Source organism: Triticum dicoccoides, chromosome 3B (assembly GCF_002162155.2).
Source record: "Triticum dicoccoides isolate Atlit2015 ecotype Zavitan chromosome 3B, WEW_v2.0, whole genome shotgun sequence".
NCBI classification, from domain to species: domain Eukaryota; kingdom Viridiplantae; phylum Streptophyta; class Magnoliopsida; order Poales; family Poaceae; genus Triticum; species Triticum dicoccoides.
The window spans coordinates 152,075,973-152,099,292 of NC_041385.1; the positions used below are offsets into that span (position 1 = coordinate 152,075,973).

At 44.6% G+C, this 23,320-nt stretch overlaps 1 protein-coding gene across 1 annotated transcript; it reads left to right on the forward strand.

Moving 5' to 3' along the window:
- The first annotated feature begins 116 nt into the window (after positions 1-116).
- LOC119275275 (FBD-associated F-box protein At4g10400-like) lies at positions 117-2,190 on the forward strand. Its single transcript, XM_037556091.1, has 3 exons — positions 117-1,122; positions 1,348-1,491; positions 1,610-2,190. Exons 1-3 carry the CDS (start codon positions 196-198, stop codon positions 2,003-2,005), a joined length of 1,467 nt encoding a protein of 488 aa, XP_037411988.1. The 5' UTR covers positions 117-195; the 3' UTR covers positions 2,006-2,190.
- The last annotated feature ends 21,130 nt before the right edge of the window (positions 2,191-23,320 follow it).

The following is a 23,320-nucleotide window of genomic DNA, read 5'->3' on the forward strand; positions in this document are numbered from 1 at the left end:
CTTTTTTTTTGAGGGCTATTCCCATTCCATCTCGGTGGACCGGCAACGCATGCAGCTACATGGGCCGGTGGGTAACCAGCTTTCCGAGATTTGGTAGGCCCAAGGTTTCTTACTCCTCCTCCACCAGCGGAGCCAGCCACCCACCACACCCCTCCCACTCCATTCCGGCCAAAACCCTCGCCTCCGGTCGCCGCCATGGCCGCGAGCGTCAAGCAAGTCCTTGGGTGGTTCCCCGGCATCGACGCCATCGCCAGGATTAGGGATGCCTCCCTCTCCGCTGTCCCGGGCTACGCCGGCGAGGACCGCATCAGCGCCCTCCAAGACCACCTCCTCCGCGACATCGTGTCCCGCCTCCCCGTCAAGGACGCCGCCCGCACGGCCGCGCTCGCCTCCCGCTGGCGCCACCTCTGGCGCTCCACGCCGCTCGTCATGTACGACGCCCACCTCCTCCCAGCCGGCGACCCCGCGCGCGTCGCCGCCGTCGCCCGCATCCTCGCCGACCACCCGGGCCCCTTCCGCACCGTCAGCATCACCTGCTGCAATTTCGCGTCGCACGAGCGTGAGCTCGCCGAGTGGCCGCGCCTCCTCGCCGCCAAGGGCGTCCAAGACCTCGTCCTCGTCAACAAGCCCGCCGACGACGAACGCCTCCCCGTCGTCCCCGCCGACATCCTCCGCTGCGCCTCACTCCGGCGCCTCTTCCTGGGATTCTGGAGGTTCCCGGACAACGGCTTCAGCCCACCCGGTGGAGGCGCAGACGGATTTCCACACCTCCGGGAGCTCAGCTTGTTCGGCACCGACGACATGCTCGGCGGCGACCTCGACCGCTTGCTCGCTTCCAGCCCCGTTCTGGACACCCTCGCGCTCGTCCTCAGCCCAACCTGCGATCGCGTCCACCTCCGCAGCCAAAGCCTCAAGTGCGTGCTCCTCTGGGAGTGCTTCACGAAGGAGGTCCTCGTCATGGACTCCCCGCTCCTGGAGCGGCTCATTCTGTGGAAAACCATTGATGGTGAAGACGACCCGGTGGCTGTGAGGGTCAGCATTGCTGACGCGCCGAAGCTGCGGGTGCTGGGTTACTTGGAGCCGAGAGTTCACCAGCTGCAGATTGGCGAGAATGTCATCAAGGTACTACCTTTCAATGCATCTCACTTTCAGTAATGGCATTCCATATTCCAATCTGTATCCACATTTTAAGATACTACTAGAAGGAGCATGCCCTCTTCATTACGCGATGCACATAGCAAAACATTTCTCTCGGCGTGTCAAGTGATGCGTGAATCTTGTATGTGATCATTGTATCAACGGAATGAAGTATGATCTCTCTTTCTCTCTTGGTGCATTGCGTTGCAGCCTGATACAATGGTGAGCCCAAGCACCGTGTTTCCAAGCGTCAAGACATTGGCCTTGAAGGTGAACTTTGGTGTCTTTGAGGAGGTCAAGATGCTGGCCAGCGTCCTCAGATGCTTTCCCGAAGTTGACAGGCTGCACATCGAGGTGACTTCTTCATACCCTCCTGCACTGCACGTTCCTTCAGTCAGCTGTTCGGCATTCATATCATAGATTATCTGTCACCGAGGTGATTAAACTACTGTCCACTTTTACCATTTTGCAGTCTGTCATGGCCGATGAACCCACTGGAACACACCATACTGAGTTCTGGCAAGAGATCCGTCCTATCGAATGTGTGAAGTCGCACGTCAAGAAGGTGGTTATCCATGAATTCCGCGGAAAACAAAGCGAAAACGAATTCCTCGAGTTTGTTAGCAGTAGTGCAGAGAAGCTGCGGTCTTTGCTTGTTGTGATTACCCGAGAAATGTTTGCTTCGGCATGGGATTTCTCAATTTCATTGCCAAATGAGGTGAATGAGGTGATTGTCAAAGCAGGGGCTCTGACGCGTGGAGCATGGGCCTGCGAGGACTGTCAACTGGTGGTGGCGGGTCCTAAAGTGGTGGATGGTTGGAGCTTCCGCAGAGCGTCTGATCCCTCTGTAAAGGACCCTTTCCGCTGATGCACTTGAAGAAGCAGAGCACTCCTTCAGGTACCATGAGCAGCTGCAAGTGTTCATGTTAGCTGAAACTGATGTTTGATTTGACATGTTATGCACTGTGTGTGATCAACATTGATCTGTCTTTGATGCTGATAGAAGTAAAAGACATGCAGTTAGTTACATCTTGAGACTTTATATTGCTTTTACCATCCTAGTATCATTTTTCTTTGTAGTGCTCCTTTTTCTGTTTCATCCAGCACTAGCTAGGCAGCATTCCATGGCTTGCAGATATCATATATGTGCCGACCACCTCTGCCAATTCAACCCAGAGTATACAATGCTCTAGTCAGGTTGATGAATTAGCCCCTGGATCATGCTTAGGTCTGCTGGGCTGCTGGCTGAGTTTTAGTTTTCTTGGTTGCTCCATGGGCTTGTAATACATGCCTTGACTATTTTCTCTAGTGTTTGGCAAGCAAAACTATCATGGATATGTCTGTTCCAGCATATCCTCTGTGATCGGGAGGACTTGATCAGGGCTGGTTAGGGTAGGTACAAATCAAATTGGTTTGATGTGCTGATGATGCTAGTGGCAAGCAAAACTATCATGGATATGTTTGTTCCAGCTTATCCTGTGTGATCGGGAGGACTTGATCAGGGCTGGTTAGGGTAGGTACAAATCAAATTGGTTTGATGTGCTGATGATGCCAGTGATGAGCAATAGCAGCATATATTCGCCTTAGAAAAGAATCTGCAGCAGTACATAACACGTGCCTTGACCTTGAGCTTGAGGGCCATATTCAGAAGTAGAAAACAAGTTGAGGAGATGCCTGTGACGATCATGTTTTCACTCAAGAAATTACACACATCAGTAGTGTTCAAGTTTGAAATTCTACCGATGTTTTAAATAATTCAGTCAATTATTTTTGCCTCAATGATTGCTTCATGCCAACTCAGTGTACGGCCACGTCTTGTAAGCATCCTAATCCTCACCAGTATCTATATATGTGCCTGTCACCATCGTCTGACCCTTATCCAGCAATGTTGCTGCATTTTCCAACCAGTGGATATGCATGCTATTTAGCTTTGCACATATCCATCACTCTCCTGCACCCTCAGCCCTCATTGCACATCCATAAAACCCACCTAGAGACAAACCCAGAAGAAGGGCAGGGAAGATTACATCCATGGCTGGGCTGCAGAGGTCTTCACTGACATTCAGGAGGTCAGGATCATCAGGCATGGTCTGGGGCGAGAGGCTCATGTCGGATGAACATAGCCAGTGGACCTCAGGGGAACCAGAGTTCAGGGAGCTACGGCACTCCCGCAGCGTTGGGTCTGTCGGGGCGCAGCGCAGGCGCAACGATGGCACCGAGCGAGGCAGCCAGGCGTTCTGGACACGGCGCGTAGCCCCGGCCATGGATCCACCGTCGCCCAAGGTTCCTGGCTGCATCTTCTGTGGGATTTTCAGGAAGACAGCACCTTCACAGCCATCTAAGGCCAGAAGGTACCACTAGAGTGATCTGTGTATTCATCGACCATATGTGTGACTGGGTTACCTGGTTCTGGAGCTTGTGAAGTTCAGGTCCATCGAGTATATACATGCTACTGCCTCCGTTCCATATCAAGTGTCACTGATTTAGTACAACACTTGATTCGTCAGCTGCCCACCTCTGTGCTTGTATCTGTAGCTGGTATCCCCAGTTTTATTTTCTGCTTTCTAGTTGTAATTTCCTGGCTGGTTGATGGCTTTGCTAATTCAAAGCCGGGCTCTGTCTCGAGCCTTTGTTATAAAAAAAAAGTACAACACTTGATATGGAATTGAGGGAGTAGTACTCAGTGATATGCTCGTATAGTTGCATGCAGTTTGGATAAGTTTGAGCATATCTGTTTATTAAGGTGTTATGCATATTTTTGCTGATTTCTCTACCACTTGATAGTTTGTGATGCAACTGTTTTCTTGAGTGACCGCCTCGTCTAGCTTGGGGTACATGATAGAAATTGTGCATCTCTGCTGCAGCACATATCTTGTATAAGTCGCTGTACATGAACATGATGTTTTCATTTGGTTCTGTATCTGAATCGTCTAAAGGTGACTATATTTGTAAATGTTGTCCGTGTATTTGTCTTGTTTGGAGGTCACTATATCCGTATGGTGCACATCCATGAGCCAATGTATGAATCGACCTACATTTGCGATGTGAGGTATTTCATGAATTTGATTGGTTCTTATTATGTCTCTTAAAATGTTTTCCTCCCTTCCATATGATTTTTCATCTCATAAAATTCAACTGATTTTTTTTCCTGAACTGTCAGCACTTTTTTTCGGCTGGCAAGCTCTGTGTTGCTTGGGATGGGATTCTAGGTTGAGAATTGTTACCAAAGAGAAGTTGTTGAGAATTTGAGTGACATGAACACTGATTACGTAGGTAAAGTGGGTCTAATTGTTGATTATGAAGGAGGCAAGGCGATGCCTAGACTGCGAGCAGGTTTAGCGGTTCTGGTGGCTTGCCTAAACAGTGATTGCAATGAGCAATCATGATCCATACCTAAGTAGTACAAATCTGGAGGTTATTTCCCAATTTTGTATATTTTGAATGCTGTGTGTACTGAATGCACCCCACCCTCTGATATTGATGTCGTTTCAAATTGTGTGCTCTTCTATTCCAAGTTCAGAAGTTTGTTGTGGATCTTTAGCAGTCTGCTATAGTGCTATTCTTGTGGCTTAGAGATGCAGAAAAAACGTCAGTATTTGCTTAATTCTTTATTATGACAATCTTGCTCTAGTCATGCTGGTGGTTCAAAATATGGTTCGGTTGGCTAGCGGCTTAACTTGGGAAAATCCTGAAAGTCATGCTGGTAATTCTGGGCCCTGGGCAGATTTGACGTCAATTAGTAGAGTATATGTGCCCATTATTGAAGAAGAAGACTGTATGTTGCACTAATAAAGCTTATCCATGAGTGGTATCCCGGTGGACAAGTTGACCTGATGCACTTAACATTTGGTTGGAGTGCTGTGGCTTGCTACGTGTACTCATTTGCTTTTAGCATGCAGCTGTATGGTCATCTCCAGGTTCAAGTTTCTAGTAGTAGTACTGAAACTTCAGATAACCCTAGAATTATGACAGCCTTTTGGTAACGAGGTCATAGATTGAAAAGGAAAAGAGAGGAGATTCTCAGTGTCTTGTCTTAACAGTTGCTGATTTGCAAGCACTTAGCTGGGACGTCCATATATTACTAAATGGAAGAAACAAAATTTGAGCAAAGACTAGATGAACGTGCTATAATTGCTTTGCTTTTGTGTAGGTTCCTGTCACCATCCTTTGACCTTCATGCCACCCCTAGAGCTTTCTGGCACTTACTGTCGTCTACATTCTCAGCTAGCTAGTTGCATGAAAAGACAAGCACTTGCTTTACCTCCACCCATCCCAACTTTTCGTTTGCCTAAGTTTTATGTTCCTAACTGTTTTGATTCACTTGCTAGTACAAAGTGTGTCCATTTAGGTCTCTACTCTACTAGTAGTATAAGAGTTTTCGTCGTGTATGCTAGCACGGGTCTGCATCCGTGGTTTTAGTTTACAGGAGAGGGTAGGTTTGTTATTCAATTTGATGATTTGTCATGATGATTACGCTCTGAAGTGGGTTAAAGTTCAATGATCTTTCTAACATAAGAGAACATATACAAAATGGAAGCATTGCGAATATACAAGTCATTTAAGTATATTTTGCTTTTATTTAGGATTTGATATATTTGAGTAATTTGTGTATACAAGCGGCGACTAGGGTTCCGCCGCGCCGCCAACCCCTCCCTTCCGCATATCCCCTCATCACCACTAGAGGTCAGGCTGCAGGTGGAGATGAGATTAAGTGGGACTAATTAGCCCATCCCACTTAATATTCTTTAGTTTTTTTAGGGGTAAAGCCAACTTTATTAATCAAACTTCACAATCTGTGGGATACAATGTTGGCCATGGGGCTGGCCAAGCCACACATGACGCCCTGGAGTTAAAGACAGAAAAAACTTAACTAACTTATGAGCTTCCAAATTAATAGCTCGACTCTCAAAAGTAAAGTTACATAAAAGAGGTGATGATCTCAATTTTATCTCTCTAATGATAACCCCATATGGACCCTGGCTGTCCCTAGCAATGTCGCCAATCACTTGTTTACAGCCAGACGCAACAACAAAGTGTTGTACATTCAGATCTTCAGCCAGGGAATGACCTCGCGACATGCTATCGCCTCAAGTGTCGCAGGATCGCACACTCCCGCAATGGCTAGGATTGAGCTCCCCAGATAAACCCCGTGGCTATCTATGCATATTGTTGCCGCTACACCTCCGCTCTAAAATCTTACCGCCGCATCGACATGGATCTTAGCATAATAAGCTGGGGGTGCCTTCGGCCTTGGTACAGGACCAGTAGCAGAAGTCGTAGCCGCAGATGGTTTCTTCCTAGAGAGAGAAGTCGTTCCCAGATCAGCCATAAAACATAGTATGAACTCCTTTGTCGCCCGAGGCGTTTGGAAGATGGACTCATGGATAGCCTTCCTCCTCGACGTCCAGATCGCCCACAACGTGACCGACAACAATGTAAACTTCTCGTGCGACAACGAGTCCATAAGTCCAAAGAGCCAGCTCTTCGCTCTCGATTCCATTGATGCTACCAAACTGCAGCCCAAGTCCTCATCTACTAATGCCCAAATGCATCGGGAAACCATACACTCGAGCAGGGAGTGACACCAAGAGTCGGGGGCTCCACAAAGACCGCAGGAGCTAGTCGCCGTCATGTGACGATGAGCCCTAACATCCTCGGTAGGCAGAGATTGTTTTGATAAGCGCCACAGAAATATGCGAACTTTATATGGGACTTCAGTTTTCCATAGATATTTCCAGGCAGCTTCATCAATGTGATTGCTGGATGATGCGGACATACCTTCTAACCATGCCTCTCGCCTTTGCTTGGTAGGAACCAATATGTTATAGGCCGACCGAACTGTAAACTGTCCAGTTCTCTCGTGTGTCCGGCTCTAGAAGTCTTGTATGGCAGCACTACATAATGGGATGCCCATGATAACTTTTGCGTCAAAAGGCAAGAATGTAGCTTCAATCACAGGCATGTTCCATGACGCATTAGTGCTGTCAATAAGTTCAGAAACTGTACTTGGGGGGTTGTTTACTCGACATCCATACGGTCTCATCATCTCCGGTCGGGGAAGCCAGTTGTCATTCCAGATACTTGTGCTCTCTCCATCTCCAATTCGCTTGATCAGTCCCAGTTTCAGAGTGTCTCGACCCTCGACTATAGCCCTCCATATCTGACTCGGATGATTCCCAAGGGAAGCCTCCAGTATAGATGTATGTGGAAAATATACACTCTTCAGAATTCACGCACTTAGAGAGCCGGGGTCCTGTAACAATCTCCACGCCTGCCTGGCCAGCATGGCCAGGTTGAACAACTCGAAGTCTTTGAAGCCCAAGCCTCCCATGCTCTTTGGCTGTGTCATTGCTTCCCATGAGACCTAGTGAGATTTTCTTTGGCCATTCGTGCTCCCCCACCAGAATTTCCTTATCAGCATATTTAGGTGCTCACATAGACCCCTAGGGAGTTTGAAACATGACATGGGAAAAACTGGCACTGCTTGAGCAACTGATTTGACTAGTACCTCCTTCCCTGCTGCTGACAGTGATCTCTCAATCCATCCCTGAATTTTGCTCCACAATCTGTCCTTTAAATACTTGAAGGCCCCATTTTTCGAGCTCCCAATGTCCGACGGGAGGCCAAAATATTTCTCGTTCAGTGTTCCATTTGGAACATTAAAGGTGCCTTTTATTGCATTGCGAGTGCTCTCAAGAACCCCTTTACTAAAAAATATTGAAGATTTGTTATGGTTTATTCGCTGACCTGAAGCTTGACTATAAACCTCCAACAACTGGTCTACCTCGGTAGCACCCTCACTATTGGCCTTGAAAAACAACAGGTTGTCATCAGCGAATAAGAGAAGGTTAACCAGAGGTGCCTGGGGCGCCACCTGAATTCCAGTCAAGTTGGATGACTCACTTTGTGATTTTAAAAGGCATGACAGGCCCTCTGCTGCTAACAAGAACAAGTACCGTGATATCGGGTCAGCTTGTCGGATCCCACGAGATGGGTTGAACTCCTCGAGTTTCTTCCCATTGAACATGACTGAAAATTTTACAGAGGAAACCATGCCCATAACAATATCCACCCACCTCCTGTTGATACCCAATTTAAGCATGATGGCTTGGAGATAATCCCATTCAACTCGATCATAAGCCTTCATCATATCTAGTTTCAAGGCACATGACTGATTTTTCTTTGCCTTGTTCCTCTTCATGAAATGCAAACACTCATACGCCGTTATGATATTGTCCGTGATCAGTCTCCCTGGAACAAACGCTGACTGTTCTGCTGATATGTTATCTGGGAGTATTTGTTTGAGCCTGTTGGATCAGCTTGGATGCAATCTTGTAAAGCACGTTACATAAACTTATAGGCCAAAACTGCGTTAGGAGTGTGGGTTCTTTTTACCTTAGGAATGAGAACCAGGATTGTGTTGTTAATGCATGCTGCTGACTCCGTCCCATCAACAATTTTAAGGACCACCCTTGTTACATCCTCACCACAAAAATCCCAGTGACACTGAAAAAAGTGGGCAGGAAATCCATTAGGACCGGGGGCTTTGATTGGAAACATTTGGAACAGTCCATGCTTTACTTCTTCATGCGTGTAAGGAGCATTCAGAAGATCATTCATCGGCGGTGTTACTTTAGTAGGCACTGTATTTAGTACTTTGTCCATGTCCTGGACCCCTTCTGACGTGTATAAGTTTTTTAAAAATCAGTGGTAAACTCCTCCATCTCCCTCTTGTCCTCTGTCAACTGCCCATCCGCATGCTTAGTGGACTCCCATTGGAAAATAATAATAATAATCGGGCTAGCCCACTTATCCCATTGGATCCCGTTGGAAGCCCACTTAGATAACATTGTGCCCAAAGAAGTAGAGCGAGGGTAGTGCCGTAGCATGCTCCTGCCGCCGCCGGTCTGCCATCGCGTCCCTGCTTCTTCCTCCTCACACTGCGCCACCCCCGGTGGCCTCCCATCAACTAGGCCACTCGCCTCGCGACAGGACGAGCATCCGTCGTCGTTCACAGATGCCGTGGATCTAGGTGCCAGAGCAGGTCCGGGCGTGGAAGCTCGCCGTGGCTATGTCGTGCGCACTAAGGGTGTCGTCTTCTTCTGCCAGCTCTGGGCTCTAGCACGCCGCGGCCGGTGTCGGTGACGCCGTCATGCAAAGGCATCAGGTGAGCCCGAAGATGAGATTCGATGGCCGCCCCAAGGAGCAAGCTCACGTCAACGAGGAGGGTGGCAGCCAAGGATGCGCCCAACATTGTCGACGCGTTCAGATGCGCCACCAGTAATGACATTGATGCCGGATTGCCGGTGCGTGCGTGGGAGCTTGTTGCGTCAAATTGCTTTTGAGTGACGAAGCCCAACTCCCTGTTTCATTTCTGTAATCAGATAACAACCTTGCCGTGCCATGGCAGGCTTCAACAGTGTTGAGCTCCAAGGCACCATCGACTACTTGTCAATCACGCCGGCGGCCCGCGCTGGATGTTACCATGTAATGGATGAAGCAAATGCCCACTGATTTAGAACCAGCGGATTGGTTCCTGGTACGCCGCTGGTTTCAGTGTCTGAACCTAATGATTTAGAAGGTGTCAAACCAAATGATGTATCGGCTGGTTCATCCAATTCAGTGCCGAACCCAATGATATAATGGATGAAGCAAACACCCACCGATTCATCCATTATGATGAACCTCCAGCTACAACAGTACGCCGTTGGTTCCTGGCGTACTGATTCTAGTTAACTGCTCTGTTGTGTTAAGTGGGAATCCCACTTATTCCCACTTAATCAATGCTAGTTTTGGTGGGATGCCCACTTTCTCAACATTAAACTGTGTTGGGGCCTGGTGGATTGGTGGTGGGACTCCCAAGTATAGTCCCATTTGTAGCCTGAACTGGAGGTAGCCACTAGTAAGCCCGTGCAGCCGCCGTTGAGGGTGGTTGTCGGTGTCAAAACCGGCAGATCTCAGGTAGGGGGCCCCAAGCTGTGCGTCCAAGGATCAATGGTAACTATGGACGAAGGGACACAATGTTTACCCAGGTTCGTCCCTTAAAGGAGATAAAACCCTACGTCATGCTTGATTGTATTTGATGAGTATAGGGGTTACAGGAGTTGATCTACCTCGAGATCATAATGGCTAAACCCTAGCCTGTCTAGCCTATGAATATGATGATCTCTCCGGAGCAAACCCTCCTGTTTATATACACACCAGAGGGACATAGGGTTTGTACAAAGTCGGTTCATAAGGAAAGAAAACAATACATCCGGACTCTAATCTTGTCGTCCACGCATATAGGAATCCTATCCGAACACGGAGGATGGCCTTCTACTTCATCATGGACCATTCAGCCTGGCCCTCTTGGGCCGGACACCTGAGGACCCCCGAAACCAGGACTCCCTCACTAGCCCCCGAACTTGCCTTCAATTACGATGTAGTATGCGGATTTATGTCTCCGGCTTCGCAAGGCGGGTTCTTCACCATACTCTGGATCAATGATAGTCCGGTATTGGTTTCTGCGTCTAGTCTTTATGATCCCCACATCGAATGAATGCGAACGGTCCATACCTTTTTTACAATTTAGCCCTTTACCAGGCGCAAGTGGCGTCTATATAACGAGGTTAGATCCCCAAACGCCACCTCACATCTCCCAAAGAGCAGTGGAGCAAACCATGAAAAAAACTTCAAACCATGGCAAGCGCCCCTGGCTCCTCCTCGCGCCCTCATGGCCCTCAAGAGGGGGATTGGCGGAGTTGCTCAATATCCCACCTTCAGCTGAATCGACTTCAGACGCAAGGATATCTCCCTCCTGGTGGATCTAGTCTTCGTGCGGGCGGGATTAGCTTCTATGGGCGATGATGCGTTAGCAGAGAACTTCCCCAACCCCAGCAAAGAGGAGAGGGTGTGCTTCATTTCGTTCCTTCTGAGGGGCGTAGGATTCCCAATCCACCCCTTCCTCAAGGGTCTATTGGGATTCTATGGGATCCAGCTGCACAATCTTATGCCAGGTTCTATTCTGCACATCTTTGGTTTTGTCGCTCTCTTTGAATTGTTTTCAGGCTGCGAGGCTCATTTCGAACTATGGAGAAAGTTCTTTTGCCTCGTCCCCTGCCATCAAGGCGGAGGGTTTATGTTCGAAGTGGGTGGTGCCAAAGTATGGCGCATAACCGGATCAGGCTACCTTGTTGGGACTCCAAAAAGGGGGTCTGAAGAATGGTCTTTGGAATGGTTTTACATCGAGGATGTCCCCGTTCCGGACCCAGTTCGGCATGGACTTCCCGAATTTACCAGCGCTCCCTTGAAGAAGCTACTCAACTGGCGCCCCAAGTCCCCAAGCAAGAGGACAGTGTGGAGGTAATGAGACTGGTTAGCAAAGTCAGACTACTTGCCCATTTCAGACTCTCCATCGTTGAAGTCATGGCCATCACGATAAACGATGCATCCAGCCTCTCCAATCCAGAGTGGCCCCTTTATGATGCTATAACAGGGAGGACGACGCGCCTCGTTATAGGCAAGAGCGTCCAGATAACCAAGACGCTTTGGCTGCCATGCTGGCCGGCCTTTATAAAGGGGAAGAAGAAGATTTCGCCCGTCTAAATTGTCGGGGAGGTTTTTCCATGTACAACCCCATTGAATGGATAAGTTGATCATTTACCATCACTTATTTTTCCTTATTATTGGGATGCACTAATCAGACTACTCTATTTGCTTTAAAGCAGACATGTAGGAAGGTAGTCGAAAACATCTTTTGCCCACCCCCTCAACCATAGGACCATGCTCGCAATGAAGACCCCGGATTCCACGAGGATCTAGATATATTTGTAGAATTTGATATTGGAGTCTATTATCAAGCAAGCCTTGACGGCTCGGAGGTAGCCATTGTGGACGACTACCCCGACCTCTACCCTTTCGTTAAGGTAAGTGTTCGGAAATCATTCTAAAAGAGAGATACCTCCACTCGCATCTCAACCACTGCACTGAGCCGCGCTTTACAGGATCGGTGCTCAGCGAGCTGTACTCAATCACGGGCGGCCAAGAGGAATACAGTGCCTTCGCGGGGCGAGTGTGCGAAACAAAAGGAGATCGGGAGCGCCACTGAGCCCCCTCCGTCACCCTCACTTCATGCCTAGACATAAGGCCGAATTGTCATTTTCCTCCCCCTTCTATCATCTCAGGAGAGGTACACGACGAACCGTACCAAAGATCTTGGCCAGCCGAGCCGCAGCCAATCCGGCACCGAACTCGTCAACTAGGACGGGGGCACATACAGGGGTGGCGCCGACTCATCCACCTCATGAAGATTCGGATGACGTATCTATCACCAATTTCGAAGTGGAGAGTGCAATGAATCATCGATGCTTAAAAGAGATCCTGCGCGCCCCCGCCTTCTCCGAGCAGAAATTTACCATCCTCAGCACCGTGGACGCATATATCCGAGCTGCCCGGGACGGACTCATTGGAGTTACTCGCCTGTTCTCAAAGGATATACAGGTGAAAAATTATGCAAATTTAATAGATATATGCTAGTAGCCCCCGAGACTTAAAGCGGTGGAGACCGACCGATTTGAGGATCGTTAAAACTGCAGGTTCTCAAAGAGAAGAACAACACACTGTCCTAGGAGCTCGAAACAAGCCGGACACAACTAAATGCTGCTGTTGTAGAGCTTGAAGAAATGAAGAGCACTCTAATGACCAGGGGCGAAAAGAAAAAAACTAGAGGAGGAAGTGAATAAGCAAGCCGAAGAGATAAGGAGCCTAAATGCTCAACTCTCGGATCCGCAGAAGGAGAACCAAAAGTTAAAGGGTAGCATATTAGGTACGACTCTTGAACCATCCGGAGGACTTATATAATCCTATAATACAGAGTGTTATAATCGGTTCTTTCAGGTCTGTTAAACCGCCGTCACGAAGAAGAAGTGTCCGGGTTCCAAGGCGACGTTCTAAAAGAATTGTCGAAAGTGCACGAGCGGGCCCGGAAAGCCATGAAGGGTATGGTCAAAGCCCTATGGCCATCTGATGCCCCTCCTGAAAGTATGGACGGGTGGGCGGACCTGTTCAAGGGTGCTCGACATCGTTTTGAGTTATGGAAGATGTCCGCATGCCGGGAAGGTGCATGAGAGGCATGGGCAATGGTGAATACGCGCTACACCGGACTCATCCGAATCATATGGCCTGAGTTGGACCTTAGGGACCGGATGGAAAGGAAATTCCTATAAACTTTGTATATGACCAAGTAAGGATAGCGGCGAAATATTCGCAAGAAGACTGTAAGCTAGATAGTCTGATAGATGGTGTAGAAAAAGAGTAGGTGTTCGATTCTATGTAATGGTTTACTTTATCATCGAACTGTATCTCCGGCCGAACTTGTAAAAAATTTGTCATTGCAGGCCTTCGCTTTAACCTCCGAACCAAGAAGTTGGAGTGTTTCCAGATACTATGTTAAATAAGAAACATTTAGTATGTCCGGACACTAGGCAATCCGGACGTATTGCACAAACAGACAAAATGTGTTTGGGGAGTTATGTTATATTACGGCTTAACGTAAGAAATATCTTCCAAGGAAAATAGTTTCGTTAGGGGTTCCTTTCCTTGGGTCGACATGCTGAATCATGCATGCCTAGGCTTGTATCCGAATTATGGGCAGCCTATTCCGTATGTATTCAAACGCAAAACAGTTCGTCGTTGTTTGCCGACCAATTATTCCCGTAAGAACGCTAGCTTTCGACTTCATCCGTCCGAGGTACAGATCCAGATAACCCGGTTGTAACAATCACATAGGTACTCCCTTTACACCCTAGTCGAACAATTGGGAACGTAGGGTATAAGCATAGGAGCAAGGCAACCCAGCTTGGCAAAAACTTAAGTCATAGAGCATATAATGGCAAAAGATGTATGAAACAATCGACATAGACAATGTGAGCTATAAGCTTTTAATAATAAGCTTTATTAGAGAAGCCCCCAGGTATAGTGGGTGTATACATTTAAAGACATGCACCCCTAATAGTGCGGTAGATCCGAACATATCCTGGGATATAAAAAGGAAAAAACAAAAAAGGAGAGGAGAAAGTAAAAACCTAGTCAAAGTAAAACATAAAGAGGCCAAACTATGCATAAAATCTTCGGAGCCGTGCGGCGTTCCATGGGTTCGGCTCAAGGCGATTATCCACTGCATTGCGAAGGCGATAGGATCCTCCTGTAAGAACTTCATCTATGATGAAGGGCCCCTCCCATTTCGGTTTGAGCTTGTCCTTTTTTTCTGGGAGGCGTAAAACAAGTTCTCCGACATTGTATGTCTTGCCCCGCACTTCTCTTCTCTGGTATTGTCTGGCCTGTTATTGATAAAATGCGGAACGAGCCTTTGCAACATCGCTCTCCTCTTCGAGTCCGTCCAGATCATCCTGCCGATCTAGTTCGGCTTCTCGCTCTTCGTACATGTGCACTCAAGGTGAGTCATGAATAATGTCGCAGGGCAATACAGCTTCTGCACCGTACACCATAAAGAAAGGTGTGTATCTGGTCGTTCGTGTCAGGACCCCGATTCTAAGTCACACCGATCTGGCATGTAACACATCATATCACTTTGCAGCCTCATGCACGGTATTACCACGGGTGTCACCTTACTTGGCCCGGGACCGTTTGTGCCTTTTGGCTCACGTATATGATAGTGTTGCTAGCATCCATATGACAAAGAACCCGGGCCGACATGACTAGTCATAAACCCAAGGTGGCGCTAACTTACAGGGACAAGCATACATGACCTAGCAATGAATGTGTCGATCAACAACATATGAACCCATGTCGTAGCAAGCTACAGGGACTTAAAGGAGCAACATGTGACATTTCCCCGAAGGGACAGAGACATGAACGAATAAGGACACATGCTGGCCAGCCTAAGTGTTCCGGAGCAGTAGCAAGCTACCATGGCTCAGTGGAAACACTAGGAGACATTTCCCAGTAAGAGAGGCTACCATAAACAACTAGATTGTCGGATCCCACAAATAGAAAGCATTTGAATAACATACACACAATATGCTCGATATGTGCAAATACAACATGGCATCACAAAAAAACTCTACGACTCTAAGCATTTATTCAATAGGCTCTGAGGAGCCAAGTATTCCAAACATGGGTCTCATGACCCAACATTCAGAGCATACAAACAACAGAAGCATAACATGTCTGAGTATAGACAATTACAAATGAAAAGGGCTGAGAAGCCTGACTATCTACAAGACCCTCCCAAGGTACAAGCTCGTAGCTGAGGTAACAAGCCAAACGTCGAAGTCCACGCGGAACTACTAGTGAGACTGAAATCTGTCTGCAAAAACATAAATTAAGCAAACGTGAGTACAACTGTACCCAACAAGACTTACATCAGAACTAGCTACATATGCAACAGTATCAACAAAGGGGGTGGTGGAGTTTAACTGCAGCAAGCCAGCTTTGACTCGGTGGCTATCATAAACTATGATTGCAAGTAACTCTTTTGAGGTGGCGCACACGAGTCCAAATATTCACCATATCAATACACCACTATGGATCCGCTCCCGTCTTCCTATGAGAAGGCCATCCATAGCACTCACGCTTATCTTGCGCATTTTACAGTATCCACTTTCACTTGTCTATGAACTGTATAAGCAACCCAGTAGTCCTTTACCGCGGATGCGGCTATTCGAATAGATGATGTTAACCCTGCAGGGGTGTACTTCTTCACACATGCTCTCGCCACTTACCGCCATGTACACGTCATGTATCTCAGCAACCTTCAAGTGGAAGCTTGGCGAGGGTGTCGGCCACGACCTGACTAACCACGCAAGTCTCTAGTCTAGGTTTATCGCCTATTCGGGTTCCATCCGCAAGGAGATCCAGCTGGGGTGTCGCTCACGGCCCCAAACGATGTGAGCAGGGTTCCCAAGCCCACCAAACGGGCGACGCTTGGTACACCGTGCCACTGCACCTAGTCTGTCCCAAGCCCACCTATATCGCATGCCACTTGGTAGACTACTAGCACTACCTACAAACACCAGAAACTAGTTGCAACTCCTAGACAGAGATCAGGTTGATTAATAAGTCGAGAGGGGTCGAGTTACCGGCACCCAATGTGTGGTAGCAACTGTCTTGGATCACAGACACAGAACTCAGCTCCTGAGGACGGTTTCAATGAGACAACCCACCATGTACTCCTACATGGCCTCTCACCGCTAACTTTACCAAATCATGTTCACATCCTTAGCTCTCAACAGTAGGACATGTTTCACAACATTCCAATTCATCCCCGATGAATCAGACCTGACTCAACTCTAGGCAATAGCAGGCATGACAAACAAGCATGAATGAGTAGGCACATCATGGCTCAAGCAACTCCTACTCATGCTAGTGGGTTTCATCTATTTACTATGACAATGACATGTCATGCAGAGGAAAGGGGTTCAACTACCGCGCATGTAACAATTGAATCATTGTTGTCCTAATGCAGTAAAAGAGAGCAGGAGCGAGATAGTGCGACTGTATCGGAATGAACAAGGGGGTTTTGCTTGCCTGGCACTTCTGAAGATGATATAGCTCTTCATCGGTGTGATCGAACTCATCGTCGGAACATATGTCTACCGAGGGGGAACAAACACCGACAATAGAGAAAGAACACAATCAATGCAATGCGACATTATGATGCATGATCATGATATGTTAATATGCTGTGATTTGGGCTAATGCAACATAAAATCATTTTGATTGAAGTGGAATTCAAAACCACATCCAATTCCAACTCCAAATCTATTATCAAATTTGTCCTAACCATGTTTCATCCTAAATAGTGAGGTTAGCTTGCTTAAACATGCATGAAAATGGTACAGATGGATAGATTGGATTTTTCTGATCATTTTTCATATATAAATAATTTCATTTGGAGTTATAGTTTATTTTCTATGATTTTTCTAAGTTTATAGAATTTTCTAGAATTTCCTGAATTGTTTTTAATCCAGAAAACTGTTAACTGCGTCAGCATGATGATAATCCCCAAGTGCAGGGAATCATCATAGCAATTCCCAAAGATGGAAGTGATAAGTATGGAGTGTCGAACCCACAAGGAGCTAAAGGTAAGATCAATATTCTCTCAAGTCTTATCTGCCACTGATACGACTCTACGTACACCGAACGTTTGCTTCCAACTAGAAACGAGAAATAAAACTACGTTGTGGGTATGAAGAGGATAACTTTGCATAATATCGAAGAGCTAAAATATAAAAGTAGGTGCTGTTATCATAAAATTAGAATATATTACTAAATGTTATAAATAGCGAGTATGGAATAATGATGGGTCCGTGTGCGGAATTATCCTAGGCAATTGTTAACAAGACCGGTGCTCACTATTGCAATTTCATATGAGGGAGAGTCATAAGCTAACATACTTTCTCTTCTTCAATTATATGCACTTATGATTGGAACTCTAGCAAGCATCCGCAACTACTAGAGATCATTAAGGTAAAACCCAACCATAGCATTAACATATCAAGTCCCCTTTATTCCCATATGTCATGACCCACTTATCCATGTTTATGCTTTTGTCACTCAAGCAACACATACAATAAGTAAAGCATGGACATATTGCAACAACCTACAGTGGGAATCCCTCACACTTGCGCAGCACGGAGGCCACATTAGGACAGCACCAAAATAAAACATACAACTCATACCAATCTAGATCATCAATCAACCCAAAGACAAAGGATATCTACTCAAAACATCATGGGATGGCAACGCATCACTGGATCATAATATGTGGCATAAAGCACCATCTTCAAGTAGGGATTACAGTCGAGTGTGGGAGAGTGGACCGTGTAAAAGAGATGAGGATGGTGATGATGATGGTGATGTTGATGAAGACGATCACCGCGACGATGATTCCCCTCCCAATGGCACTCTGACGCCACCGAGATAGAGGAGGAGAGGTTCTCCCCCTTGTGCTTCCTCCTCCATGGCCTCCCCCTGGATGGGGAGAGGTTCCCCCTCTAGTCCTTGGCCTTCATGGCGATGATGGCCCCTCCGAGATCCTTCCCCATGGCCTCCGGTGATGATGGCCCCCTCCGGCAGGGTGCCAGAGAGGGCCTAGATTGATTTCTCGTGGCTACAGAGACTTGCGGTGGCGAAACTTCCGATCTAGGTTATTTTCTGGATGTTTGGGCATTTATGGGAGAGGTTGGCGTCGAGAACAAGTGAGGGGGGCCCACGGAGAGTCCATGAGGCTCAGGGGCACGCCCCAGAGGGGTGGGCATGCCGTCCACCCTCATGGGGCCCACGGGACTCCCCTCCGGTAACTCTTGTTCCAGTATTTTTATATTTTTCAGAAAAAATCTCCATTGATTTTCAGCGCATTCCGAGAACTTTTATTTTTGCACAAAAACAACACCACGGTAGTTCTACTGAAAACAGCGTAAGTCCGGGTTAGTTCTAACCAAATCATACCAAATTCATATAAAACTATTGTAAACATGGCATGAATACTTCATAAATTATAGATACATTGGAGACGTATCAGTGTCCCCAAGCTTAATTCCTGCTCCTCAAGCAGGTAAATGATAAAAGAAATTATTTATGAAGTGTGAATGTTAGCAAGTGCTTAAGTTTTATCAATGATAGTTTCAATCACTTTTTCTAGCATCATTATATATCATAACAATAGCTCAACTTATAAAACTTCTCATGATCAAGTAACAAGCTATTCACATGTTAAAGTATAGATCATAAACTTTCTTGAAAACTAACAAACCATGCTCTTAGTCACCAAACAATTGCAATTCATCTTATTTTCGGGAAGGGTCTATGTAAGAGCTTTGATTCAGCAAACTCCACATACTCAACTATCATTTAATCTTTCACAATTGCTAACACTCACGTGATATTTATGGGTTCAAAGTTTTAATCGGACACAGAGAAAGATAGGGGCTTATAGTTTCGACTCCCAACCTTCTACCTCAAGGGTAATGTCAACAATAATAATTTATTAAAACCTACATCCAAGTGTATATATATATCCGGGTCGCTCCAACACAAAGTGCTTGCCAAAGGAAAAAGTGTAAAAAGGAAAGGTGATGATCACCATGACTCTTGTATAAGGGTAGAAGATAAAAGTAAAAGATAGGCCCTTCGCAGAGGGAAGCATAGGTTGTCATGCGATTTTAAGGTTGGATGCACAAAATCTTAATGCAAAAGAACGTCACTTTATATTGCCGCTTGTGATAAAGACCTTTATTATGCAGGCTATCGCTTTTATTTCTTCCCTATCACAAGTTCGTATAAAGCTTATTTTCTTCGCACTAATAGATCATACGTATTTAAGGAGAAATTTTTATTGCATGCACGGTGACAACTTACTTGAAGGATCTTACTCAATCCATAGGTAGGTATGGTGGACTCTCATGGAAAAACTGGTTTCAGGGATGTTTGGACGCACAAGTAGTATCTCTACTTGGTGCAAAGAATTTGGCTAGCATGAGAGGCAAAGGCAAGCTCAACATGTTGGATGATCCAAGAGAATATAACGTTTCAGATATAGGAAAACATAACCCATTAAGTTGTCTTCCTTGTCCAACATCAACCTTTTAGCATGTCATATTTTAATGAGTGCTCACAATTACAAAAGATGTCCAAGATAGTATATTTATATGTGAAATCTCTCTTCCTTTAATATTCTTTGATGAATTATTCAAGAGACCAATTCTGTGTTTACTAACTTTCAATAAATTTACTACCTATACTTATTATGTGTGAAGCCATTACTCCCCATGTTATAAGCATATGAAACATATATAAATTCAGATTTATAATATTCAATTCATTCAACCATTTACTCATAGGATATACGGGAAGCACGTGAGTAAATGACAAACTACTCCAAAAAGATATAAGTGAAGAACACTGAGTAGTCAAATAATTAACTAGCCATGGGAGGATTCTCTTTTAATTCAAGATTTCAGATCCAATGATTTTATTCTAACAGCAATTAAAATTTAAAATATGATCCAAGCAAAACACATATCATGTGACAAATAAAAATATAGCTCCGAGTAAGGTATACCGATAGTTTTGAAGATGAAAGAGCGGATGCCTTTCGGGGCATCCCCAAGCTTAGGCGCTTGAGTCCTCTTTGAATATTACCTTGGGGTGCCTTAGGTATCCCCAAGCTTAGGGTCTTTCCACTCCTTATTCTCCTCATATCGATATCTCACTCAAAACTTGAAAACTTCAATCACACAAAACTTAACGGAACTTCGTGAAATGGGTTAGCATGATAAAGAGTAAATCATTAACTTTTGTACTGTCAAAGACAAGATTCATAATTGTTATCACACAATTACTACTGTACCATATCATTTCTATAATTTATATTGAGCAATATAAGCCATAGAAACTAGAAAACAAGCAAACTATGCATTGAAAACAGAATCTGCCAGAGACAGAACAGTCTGTAATGATCTGAACAGCAACCATACTTATGCTACTCCAAAAATTATGAAATAAATTGTTAGACGTGAGTAATTTGTCTATTAATCTTATGCAAAACGAATCAACTCAAAATCACTCCTATGTAAAAAATGACAGCTAATCTCGTGAGCGCAAAGTTTCTGTTTTTTACAGCAAGATCACATTAACTTTCACCCAAGTCTTCCCAAAGGTCTTACTTGCCACTTTATTGGAACAAAAGCTATAAAACATGATTACTACAGTATCTTAATCATGTGAACACACAAAAACAGTAAGAGTAAATATTGGGTTGTCTCCCAATAAGCGCTTTTCTTTAATGCCTTTTAGCTAGGCATGATGATTTCAATGATGCTCACATAAAAGATAAGAATTGAAACATAAAGAGAGCATCATGAAGAATATGACTAGCACATTTAAACCTAAACCACTTCCTATGCCTAGGGATTTTGTGAGCACACAATTTATAGGAACAAGAATCAACTAGCATAGGAAGGCAAAACAAGTATAACTTCAAAACTTTAAGCACATAGAGAGGAAACTTGATATCATTGCAACACCTACAAGCATATATTCTTACCCCAATAATAATTTTAAGTAGCATCATGAATGAGTTCAACAATATAACCATCACATAAAGCATTCTTTTCATGATCTACAAGCATAGGAAGTTTTCTACTCTCCACATAAGCAAAATTCTTCTCATTCGCAATAGTGGGAGAAAACTCAACAAAATAACTGTCATGTGAGGCATAATCCTATTGAAAATTAAAAGCATGATGACAAGTTTCATGGTTAACATATTACTTTATAGCATACATGTCATCACAATAATCATCATAGATAACAACTTTGTTCTCATAATCAAGTGGAACCTCTTCCGAAATAGTGGAATCATTACTAACTAAAGTTGACACTCTTCCAAATCCACTTTCATAAATATCACACTAAGATTAAACACCCTCCAAAATAGTGGGATCACTAATTCCTAAAGTTGACACTCTTCCAAACCCACTTTATATGATAGTATTATTCATACTCCAAAAGATATAAGTGAAGTTCATGGGGCATTCTACAATTAATATATACTAACCAATATCCAAGCTCAAAATATATAAGTGAAGCACACGAAGCATTCTATAAAACCATACTCAAAAGATTTAAGTGAAGCACAAAGATCATTCTATAATATCATTGAAGGTCTAGCTCATACTAGCATGGTTACTAAATAAAAAGAAAAACACAAAGGACACAAATCATGCGAACAAAACAAAAACTGAGGTATACCGATAATTGTTGAAGAAGAAAGATGGGATGCCAACCGGGGCATACCCAAGCTTAGATCCTTGAGTATCCTTGAAATATTTACTTGGGGTGCCTTGGGAATCCCTAAGCTTGAACTCTTGCCCCTCTTTATTCTTCTCACATTGGTAACTCCTCGTTCTTCGAACACTTCATCCACACAAAACATAACAAAAACTTTGTGAGATCCGTTAGTATAATAAAGCAAATCACTACCTTTAGGTACTGTTGAAAACTCATTTAAATTTAATATTAGAACTTTATATACTATACTCCAACTTCACCATGGTTCATACCCCCCGACACTACCCATTGATTCATCAAAATAAGCGAACAACACATAGAAAACATAATCTATCAAAAACAGGACAGTCTGTAGTAATATGGGAGTTTAGTAAACTTATGTAATTACAAAAAATTCTAAACAAATATGACAATTTAAAAAATTTGTACAGAAGTAATGTGCAAAAAGTTTCAGACCCATTTGACTTTCCAGTAAAAAATGTAAATTCACGCTCTACAGCCAAAGTTTCTGTTTTGTACTACACATAGTAAACAAGCAATCTAATCATCCTAAAACCAAAGCTTGGCACATTATTTTTATAATACAATGGATATATACAAGGGGATAATTATTTACATATAAACTTCCATGAAAAATTCTACATTGTTTCCATGAGCATGAACACAAGTGCTCAAGGTTGACCCTCACTTCTTCAATGCATAACTTTCCAATCACTTCTCTTTTTGAAAAACGTTTTAGGCATATGAGGCAAGTGTATCTTTTTGTATTTTCATTTTTTTGTTTTTTTGTATGTTTCACCCACAACTAAGAAAAACTAAAAGGGAAAACAAAAACTACTTAGTGAAGAAAGCAAACAAGCACACACGAGAATATCAACCCCACGCTATTGCTCCCGGCAACGGCGCCAGAAAAGAGCTTGATAATCCCCAAGTGCAGGGAATCATCGTAGCAATTCCCAAAGATGGAAGTGATAAGTATGGAGTGTCGAACCCACAAGGAGCTAAAGGTAAGATCAATATTTTCTCAAGTCCTATCTGCCACTGATACGACTCTACGTACACCAAACGTTTGCTTCCAACTAGAAACGAGAAATATAACTACGTTGTGGGTATGAAGAGGATAAGTTTGCATAATATCGAAGAGCTAAAATATAAAAGTAGGTGCTGTTATCATAAAGTTAGAATATATTACTAAATATTATAAATAGCTAGTATGGAATAATGAAGGGTCGGTGTGCGAAATTATCCTAGGCAATTGTTAACAAGACCGGTGGTCACTATTGCAATTTCATATGAGGGAGAGGCATAAGCTAACATACTTTCTCTTCTTGGATCATATGCACTTATGATTGGAACTCTAGCAAGCATCCGCAACTACTAAAGATCATTA